At 39.2% G+C, this 10,373-nt stretch overlaps 2 protein-coding genes across 2 annotated transcripts; both read right to left on the reverse strand.

The window, feature by feature from the left end:
* Positions 1-450: 450 nt before the first annotated feature.
* Positions 451-2,042, reverse strand: LOC132171945 (universal stress protein PHOS32-like). Its single transcript, XM_059583361.1, has 4 exons — positions 1,767-2,042; positions 1,564-1,670; positions 1,223-1,341; positions 451-649 (listed from the first exon to the last, which is right to left on the reverse strand). The coding sequence occupies exons 1-4, from the start codon at positions 1,942-1,944 to the stop codon at positions 553-555; spliced, it is 501 nt and encodes a 166-aa protein (XP_059439344.1). The 5' UTR covers positions 1,945-2,042; the 3' UTR covers positions 451-552.
* A 6,555-nt stretch (positions 2,043-8,597) lies between these two features.
* Positions 8,598-10,184, reverse strand: LOC132172058 (universal stress protein PHOS32-like). Its single transcript, XM_059583491.1, has 4 exons — positions 9,901-10,184; positions 9,699-9,805; positions 9,361-9,479; positions 8,598-8,842 (listed from the first exon to the last, which is right to left on the reverse strand). The coding sequence occupies exons 1-4, from the start codon at positions 10,076-10,078 to the stop codon at positions 8,746-8,748; spliced, it is 501 nt and encodes a 166-aa protein (XP_059439474.1). The 5' UTR covers positions 10,079-10,184; the 3' UTR covers positions 8,598-8,745.
* Positions 10,185-10,373: the final 189 nt, after the last annotated feature.

Consider the following 10,373-nt stretch of genomic DNA (forward strand, 5'->3'; position numbering starts at 1 on the left):
GTTAAAAACCTAAATAACACTTTGAGAATTCAAAAACTATTGATAATCGGCAACTGATTCAAGACTTGTGCCACCTTTATTGGCACAAAATACCCTAATAAAATAATCTGCAACTGATTATAATTCCTTTCTTCACTCTTCTAGCATAGATTCTATGGCCCCAAATCTATAAAATATTAACTTCTTTGAGAAAGAGAGGAGAAAACGAGAACAAATATTTGGTAAATGATTTACGAGGATAAACTTCTTTTTTTTTTTTTAGAAAATTTTATTCTTATTCCTCATATAATATAATTTCATTGCTTCTTCTAACAAGATACCATACTTGCTTCTTCTTCTTCTCAAGCTTTCACTTCCACTTTGCAAATTCCCCACTAAATAACATTATTATTAAAAATATCCCCAGAAAAGCATTATATTAATTAATATACTTGATTACAAAAGGCAAACAAAAACAAAAGACAACAAGAAATTAAGACATTTTACAAGGTCTTACAAGAAACTTCATACAAGAGGCATAAAAGAGCAAGGAGAAAAAGAGAGGAAAAATGATTACTTATTTCCAGCCGTAGATTTTGGCTTCTTGACGATCAAAACGGGGCACTTGACGTTCTGTACACAGTGGTTGCTCACACTCCCAAGCAAAGCCCTGCCATAGCGCCACGAATAATGTGTCAGTAATTAAATTATTACAAAAATAAAATACATTTTCAAGTTTTCGTTTTCTTATAAAAATTATTATTATTATTTTTTTCCCACTCTTCATGGTCATTTAGTCTTATTTCAGGGTAAAAATAAAATTAATCTTTGGACCATGGACAAGCCAAAAGCATACTCGATATCACAGAGTACAATAATGCTCAATAAAATTTAAATAATTCTATTTTTACAGACGAATAAATACAAAGCTAAACCGAGGTAGATCCAATCAACTCGTGTGAGATAAAAATATAGCATTACTAGATAAACATATTTTTTTTACTAGCATTAAAAGAGTTAAAAAAAAAAACAAAAAAATCTATTAAAAAAATGTGTTACCGGTCATGAGATTATATTATAGGTAATTCCAGTTTTATAAATGGAAATTTTTTTTTTTTTATTGTGAAAAATATAATGAGTAGGACAATATATTATTCTATAATTTTGAGGTGAGATTTAAGTGGGCACACCTCTTTGAAGAAGAACAAAAAAGAAAAAAAAAAAAAAGAAAAAATGGGCACACCTCTTGATCAGGCCGTAGCCACGGCTCCCCATAACTAATACATCAGCACCCAACTTCTCTGCCATCTGGCAAATAACATCCCTCGGATCACCACGCTCTACTCTCGTCTCCACCTTAACCTAACCCAGGGGTCAATTTGTTAATTCCAAAATTAAATAGTAATCAACCACCAAAAAAAAAAATACTAACAAGTCTCAATTTGGTTTTTAATTCTATGATTAGATTACATCATAAAAGAAATGTCAAATCCAATCAATTTAATTTATTTTAAAAAGGACTAATTTAATTGTCCCATAAATATTTTCTTAAATGACAATTTTACCAAAGAACTCACGACTCACATCGTTAAGGTCTTTGCACGTCCGCTTGGCCTTCTCTATGACGCAGTCAGCCACGTCAGTACCGTACTTGTCCATAGCCGCCAAAATATCCGACGAGAACAAATACCCTGAATCACGCACGAAATTTACAGAAAACACCATCAATCTCCCGAGGTCCCCGAAGTACCCATATGAGATTCAGAGAAGATACCTTTCACTCCTACCTGTGCCATCTAGAGCCGGGTAAACGACACGTGGGGGTATAACGTAGAGGAGGACGAGGGTATCTTTGGAATTCTCGGAGATCACGTTCTTGAGACACCACGAGAGAGCGTGCGCGCTCTCCTCCCCCTCATCGACGGCCACGAGGATCCTCCGCTCCTTTCCTACCATGTCAGCCATTCTGTTCGATCGGACAGTTAAACTGTGAAAGCAGTTGGAGAAAACTTTATTTTTCAAGGAATGAAACGTTGGTTCTAGTCACGGAGGTAGTTACTATTTATGAGGGGGGGGTTGGGAAACGAGTCGGCCAAATCTGTTGGCGGTTTGTGGGTTTGGACTTGGATTTGCTGGTTTTTGAGTCCGTGGGTCTGCCGATTTTTATGATTATCCGGTTTTGGGATATATTAATGAATAAAATTAACCAATGATCCAAAGTACGAATAAATAAGTAATTATTTGAAAAAAAAAACAAAAGGTTTGCATGGCGTATAAATATCTAGTCAAGAACCGATGCAAACTTATCGTCTTGGTGTTCAAGATGGGGCCTATTGGCAAATCAAATTTGAACTTCTTTCTTTATGTCGATGTTTCTCGAACAATGGTTATACCATAATTTAACCACCTAATTGGTATTATACAATTAATTTAGGTGATAAACTATTTTTTTTATCTCTAATAAAGTACAAGGGAAAAAATTGTATAATGCTTCGGTGGTAGCGGTTACGGCAGCTCGTGGTGAGCATGATCAAGAGGAGGGTGGTCGCCAAATTTAGTTGATGTTGGCGAGTTTGATAGGGAGGGATAGAGGGAGTGATGGAATGGTTTGTATTAAGAGGGGCAAAACTAAAATAATAATTTTTAAAAAATTTTTAGAGGGTCGGGAGAAGGAGGAGTAAGGGTTAGGATCAAGAAAACTAAAAAAATTACTTTAAAAAAATTCAAAAATTTTTGGATGGGATATCATGGCGCATAGGCCATTGCCCCTCTCAATTCTATTAAAAAAAATAAAAAATAAAATAAAATTATAAGGTAGTGCCCCTAGCAATAATATAGCTTTCAAGTTGTAGGAAAAAGAATTAAGATTAAAAAGAAAAAAGTAGGGTGGGCAAGGAGGTTGAGGTCCTCCCTCCTCCTTGATTGGTTTTCACAAGAAGATTAAGACAACTTTCCAGATAAAGGAGAGAGACGAGCTATTTGGACAAAGTAGGTGATAAGTTAATTAGGATAAAAATAATATAGGACCATTTAATATGAAAATGATGATTATTTTTGAAGAATATCTATTCATTTACCATTTAATATGAAAAAATAAAATTAAAAAATTATGACCATTTGATATAGCCTTAGTATTAAAAAACATTTATAGTCTAACACTTGAAATAACTATTCCCATGACCCATTTAGTGTAAAATATGAGATAATATTGTCTTAACATTTAATCAGCCAACTATTCCCTTGCAGCTCTTTTCTTCAATCGAATAGCCAACTTTCGATCTGGGGAAGTAGTCTTTTTTTAGGTGTTCCACGATTTCCAGTTGCCAATTGGGTATGGTCTCGGTTGCCTAGACCGACACCGTCTCGGTAATGAATGACTGTGGAAGAATTTGGATAGGCGTCTCGTCTTCAGTCTCCCCATCTAATGTCGAAGCTAATCGAGCCAATCTGTCTGCTCTTTCATTCTCTGGCCTCAGAATTTTTACAATGCTGAACTTATTAAATAAACTCTGCATCTACTGCACTTTAGATAAGTATAACTTCATCTTTTCTCCCTTGGCTTCAAATTCACCTCGAATATGTTCGACGATGACTTGGGAATCACTTCGTACTTCCACGAATTCCGCTCCCATTTCACAAACTAAACCGAGTCTTGCCAGAACTGCCTTATACTCGGCCTCATTATTTGTAGTTTTGAATTTTAACTTTAAAGAACTACATAACTCTTCCCCATCGGGAGTAATCATCATTATTCCAGCTCCTCCGTGCTTCTTCGTAGACGACCCATCTAAATAAATTACCCACGTCTCATCACTCGGCCAGCTAGTGACATCAGGCAAATTAGTGAATTATGCCAGAAAATCAGCCAACGCTTGACCTTTGAGAGAATTCTGAAGGAGAAACTCAATGTCAAATTCTCCCAACTCAATTGCCCAGTTAACTAATCTTCCCAACAGATCTAGCTTTCTTAACACTTTCTTCAAAGGGTACTCAGTCAACACCCTTATAGTATGAGCTTAAAAGTAGAGCCGTAGTTTTCTGTATGTTATAATCAAAGCGAAAGCCAGTTTCTCCATCTGAGGATATCTTTCTTCGGCTCCCTTTAAAGCTCTACAAATGAAGCACACGGGCCTTTAAATTTCTTCTTATTCTCGGATAATGCGGCACTCACAGCTGTTGGAGATACAGCTAAGTACATACACAGGCCTTTAAATTCCTTCTTCTTCTCGGATTAATGCGGCATTCACAGCTGTTAGAGATACAACTAAGTACATATACAACACTTCTCCAAGCATTGTCTGGCTTAGCAAAGGTGTACTCATCGGATACTTTTTTAGCTGTCCAAAGGCTTCTTCACATTCATCAGTCCATTCAAAAGCGTTTCGCAAGACTTTAAAAAATGGAAGACACTTATCGGTTGATCGTGAAATGAAACAATTTAGCACTGTGATCCTTCCTGTCAATTGCTGGAGCTGTTTTAGATTCTTTGGAGACTGCATCTCTAAGACAGCTTGTATCTTCTCTGGGTTGGCTTCTATTCCTCGGCTCGACACCATATAACTGAGAAATTTCCCCGACGAGACTCTGAATGCACATTTTTGGGAATTCAACTTCATCTCATACCCCTTCAAGGTTGCGAACGTCTCTTGCAAGTCGAGTGCATGGTTTTGCAGCAGCACACTCTTAACTAGCATGCCATCAACGTATATCTCCATATTTCGTCCGATCTGGTCTCGGAACATTTTGTTAACCAGCCTTTGGTATGTTGCTCATGCATTCTTCAAACCGAAGGACATGACTTTGTAACAGTACAAGCCTCGATCAGTTATGAATGCAGTTTTCTCACGATCTTCTAGATGCATATATATCTGGTTATAGCTAGAAAAAAAACGTCCATGAAGCTGAGTAAGCCATACCCAGCTGTCGAGTCAACCAACGCATCGATGCGGGGTAATGGAAAGCTGTCTTTTGAACAAGTTTTGTTGAGGTTAGTGAAATCTACACACATCCTTCACTTCCCATTGGGCTTTTTGACCAATACTACATTGGCTAACCAATCGGGATAATAGACTTTCTCAATGAACCGAACTTTGAGCAGCTTTTCTACTTCTTCAGCTTCAGTGAACTTTCTTCTCTTTTACTTCATTGGCTTCACACTCGGATCCACATTGAGTTGGTGGAGAATGTTTTCAGGACTAATTCCTGGCATATCATCATGAGTCCACGCGAAAACTTTCAAGTTCCGTCGAAGGAAGGTGACGAGACCGCCTCAGATCCTGAGACTGGTCTGTGTCCTAATCTTCAAAATTTTGCCTTCACCAACCACCACGTCTTCTAGTAGCTCAGCTGGCTCACCCTTTGGCTTATTCTTGCCTTTACCACCTACTGTACCAATTACAATAGGAGTCAGGTCCGAGGCCTTATTGAGAGATGTATTGTAACATCTTCTCCCTTGAGTCTGATCCCCCTTCACTTCTCCAACTCCTTCTGTCAGAAACTTCATTATCAAGTGGTAAGTTGAAGTTACAGCCTTCAACTTATTCAAAGCAAGACAACCGATGATGGCATTGTAGGCACCAGGTCAATCAATGACCAAGAAATCTACCATTACAGTCTTTTGCTTGGATGCCGTCCCTACTGTTACAGGGAGTGAAATAAGGCCAATTGGTTGGACTTGCTCCCCTGCAAATCCGACCAGGGGAGAACCAAATGGTTTGATCCTATCACGATCAATACTCATTTGCTTAAAAATCGACCAATACATGACATCGGCCGAACTTCCATTATCCACCAAAATTCGATGGATCATATGGTTGGCCACCGTCACCATTACTACTAGCGGATCATCATGTGGCTGCATTACCCCCTGACATCTTCTTCGGAGAAAGAAAGGGTCATTGAGTCTTTCTTTGCAACCTTAGAAGATCTTTGCAACGAAAAGACTTCTTCAGTCTGCATTTTCCTCGCGTAAGCCTTTTTGGCCGAGTTAGATTGTCCTTTACCAGCTATTCCTCTGAAAATAGTGTGGATTTCACCTACTAGTCCTTGGTCCCGAGGTGCTCTCGGATCATTGTCCCGATCATGTCTCGACTCTCGTCCCCCAGTGTCTCGGTTCGCATCCAACAGGAAGGGTTGTTGGTGAACCGCATCTCGATTCCTCTCTCCCACAATAAACCTCACAAGCCTTCCATTTCTGATGAAGGTTTCGATTTCCTGTCGTAGGGTTATACAATTTTCCGTCAAATGCCCATGATCGTTATGATACTCACAAAACTTTGTTCGATCTCGCTTCCTTGGATCACCCCGCAACTTATTCGGCCACCTGAAAGTTGGGTCCCTTCTTATCTCCATGAACACTTCATTGACACCGGTATTCAAGGGCGTGAACCTTCGATCTTCGCATCGCCGAGGTTCTATCTTTGGGAAGGATGGTACAGCCTTCTTATCCACTTTCTTTTGGGGTTTTCCTTCTTTCGGAGTGGACGTTGCGGGTAGTTCCTTCTTGCTATCCTCCTTTGCTCGGTCTTCAACTTCCTGACCCTTCGTTAGAGCCGCAATCATCTCCTCCTAATTGATGTATTCCTCCGTCTTGTTGATGAACTGGCAAAGAGTTATTTTCATCGAATTATTTGATACTTCGGCCATTAGAGGCCCATTTGGCCTGACTCCGTGCCATTATGCGGACAATACCGTTTGATCACTTGGGCTCTCCACCAATAGCTTCTCTTTATTAAATTTGAGCATTAAATCTTTCAGGCTCTCTTCCTTTCCCTGACGAAGGGATAGTAAACAAGTTGATTGCTTCTTCCATTTCTGAGTTGCCAAGAATTGGATTAAGAAAAGGCACCCGAGTTCTTTGAAACTATCTACCGACTTGGCGGCAATCTGGCAAACCAATCATTGGCAACTCCTACCAAGGTGAGGGGAAATATTATGCATGCGATTTCATTTGGAGTTCTATGAAAGGCAAAATGAGCGCTGATGCTTTCCATATGTTCAGAAGGGTCACCATTACAATCAAACTCTTTGACACGAGGCATCTTGAAGTTGTCAGGCAAGGGGAAGCCCAACACTCGATCAGTGAAGGGCAAATTGGTGTTGTCGATAAGCTCTCCAGCAAGGCTTTTCTTCTCCTTGATAGCCAACTTCTGAGTTAGCTCTTCATACTTCTTCTTGAGATCTTCCATGTCAGCATTAATTTGGCCCTCATTTCGCCCATCATGGTGGTCGTCTTGGCGAGATTGCTCCCGTTGAGGCCTAGTATGCTGATACTTCTCCGGGTTCTCCTCCTTGCGACGTTCCTCATTCTGGACAGTCATATGATGGCTGGCTTGGACTGAACTCGCATCCTCTTCGCGATGCGAATCTGCAATCAGCTTTCCCCTGCGGATCTCTACACACCACTCCTTGCGCCTCTCTTCACGCTTCTTGGTCTGCCTCTCATCACGCTCTTGGTCCCTCCGGCTATTTTGGCCTTCAGCAACCGTGAGTCTTGTGGCGAAGTCTTCATTCTGCTTCTTCAGGGCCTTCAGAGACTCGGTCATTTGCTTCATGAACTCGGCTAGATTGGGTGGTGCTGGTGCGCCATAGGCGCCTGCAGTAGAATGGGTGGTCACCATGTTAGATTAATGGATGGTAAGAACTGATGAAAATTGAGTTCGCACAGACGGCGCCAAACTGTTGAAGCATAGTTTTCCTATTGGTGACGTGGAGAGATTTGACTGCACAATAAAGAAAAAGAAGAAGGATCGAAGAGACCGGAGGTGAGCCAGCGGGAACACTCCAATGCCTAAGTTAGAATTTGAGAGAGAGAGTATAAGCATGCAACAAAGGAAAGCTTAAAAGCCAAAGTTGTGATAACCCCAATATGAAGAAATGGTCTGTCTTTTATAGGCATGAAGTAGTGGAAGTCCCCTGACCAATGACTTACTCTTCCCAGAGTTTCTGCGATGCAGTTACTGACGAGGGATTTGAGTGGTTACCCTTACCGAGATCTTAGGGGATTAAGATCGTAGGATTTGATAGTTACATGTATCACTTAATTTGAATATTTGTATTTTAGATGGATGTGATAGCTTTTGTATAGATAAGATCACTTATCCATTTTACAGTTGTATCTCCTAAGATATCTGAGTTATCCTTGCTACCGAGACCTGTGTGTCCTGAGTTAGTCTCAGACTTAATGGTCTTGGCTTGAAGTGTCTCGGATGGAAGGGTCTCAAACCTAAAGGTCTCGGACTTGTAGGGCTCGGATCTTGTGGTCTTGGGCCTAGTTGCCCGAATCCATGCTTGGACCTTTCCATGCTTAGACTGCGCCCGATGATTGCTGAACATTTAATAGGTTGATCTATGACCCAACAATTATAATTCATTTATTCACTTTTCCAGCATAGATTCTATGGCCCCAAATCTATAAAATATTAACTTCTTTGAGAAAGAGAGGAGAAAACGAGAACAAATCTTTGGTAAATGATTTATGAGGATAAACTTTTTCTTTTTATTTTTGTAGAAAATTTTATTCTTATTCCTCATATAATATAATTTCATTGCTTCTTCTTCTTCCCAAGCTTTCCCTTCCACTTTGGAAATTCCCCACTAAATAACATTATTATTAAAAATATCCCTAGAAAAAGCATTATATTAATATACTTGATTACAAAAAACAAACAAAAACAAAGGACCAAACAAGAAATTAAGACTTTTTACATGGGCTTACAAGAAACTTTATACAAGAGGCATAAAAGAGCTAGGAGAGAGGAAAAATGATTAATTATTTCCAGAAGTAGATTTTGGCTTCTTGACGATCAAGACGGGGCACTTGACGTTCTGTGCACAGTGGTTGCTAACACTCCCAAGCAAAGCCCTGCCACAGCCACACCAATAATGTGTCAGTAATTAAATTATTACAAAAATCAAGTTTTCATTTTCTTATGAAAATTACATTTTTTTTTTCCCCACTCTTTTTTTACATGGTAAATAAAATTAATCTTTGGGCCATGGACAAGCCAAAGGCATAATCACATAGTACAATAATGCTCAATAAAATTTGAATAATTCTATTTTTTCAGATCCAAAATGAAAGACAAATAAATACAAATTAAAACCGAGACAGATCCATTCAACTCTTAAATTAATTGTTTAAAAATAAATTAAGGCATTGAGTAAAATTGTTGCGTCAGTATTGTAAGATAAGTGTAAAATAAAATCGATTAAAAAAAAGTGTTATCCATCATGTGCTTATATGATAGATAAGACATAACAATTTTATAAATGGGAATTGAGAATTTTTTTTTTAAATAAAATAAAGCAATTGCGAAAAATATAATGAGTGGGACAATATATTATTCTATCATTTTGAGGTGAGATTTAAGTGGGGCACACCTCTTGATCGGGCCGTAACCACGGCTCCCCATGACTAATGCATCAGCACCCAACTTCTCTTCCATCTGGCAAATAACATCCCTCGGATCACCATGCTCTACTCTCGTCTCCACCTTAACCTAACTCAGGGTCAATTTGTTAATTCAAAAATTAAATAGTAATCAACCACCAAAAAAAAACAGTAACATGTCTCAATTTGGTTTTTAATTCTATGATTATATTACATCATAAAAGAAATGTCAAATCCAATCAATTTAATTTATTTTAAAAAGGACTAATTTAATTGTCCCATAAATATTTTCTTAAATGACAATTTTACCAAAGAACTCACGACTTACATCGTTAAGGTCTTTGCACATCCGCTTGGCCTTCTCTATGACGGAGTCAGCCACGTCAGTACCGTACTTGTCCATAGCTGCCAAAATATCCGACGAGAACAAATACCCTGAATCACGCACGAAATTTACAGAAAACACCATCAATCTCCCGAGTTCCCCAATTACCCATATGAGATTCACAGAAAATACCTTTCACTCCTACCTGTGCCATCTGGAGCCGGGTAAACGACACGTTGGGGTTTAACGTAGAGGAGGACGAGGGAATCTTTGGAATTCTCGGAGATCACGTTCTTGAGACACCACGAGAGAGCGTGCGTGCTCTCCTCGCCCTCATCGAGGGCCACGAGGATCCTCCGCTCCTTTTCTACCACGTCAGCCATTCTGTTCGATCGGACAGTTAAACTGTTAAAGCAGTTGGAGAAAACTTTCTTTTTCAAGGAATGAAACGTTGGTTCTAGTCACAGAGGTAGTTACTATTTATAAGAGAGAGGGGGGGTGGGGGGAAACGAGTCGGGCAAACCTGTTGGCGGTTTGTGGGTTTGGACTTGGATTTGCTGGTTTTTGAGTCCGTGGGTCTGCCCATTTTTATGATTATCCGGTTTTGGGATATATTAATGAATAAAATTAACCAATAATCCAAAGTACGAATAAATAAGTAATTATTTGAAAAAAAAA

The sequence above is a fragment of the Corylus avellana genome, chromosome ca2, assembly GCF_901000735.1.
Source record: "Corylus avellana chromosome ca2, CavTom2PMs-1.0".
Classification (NCBI taxonomy): Eukaryota; Viridiplantae; Streptophyta; class Magnoliopsida; order Fagales; family Betulaceae; genus Corylus; species Corylus avellana.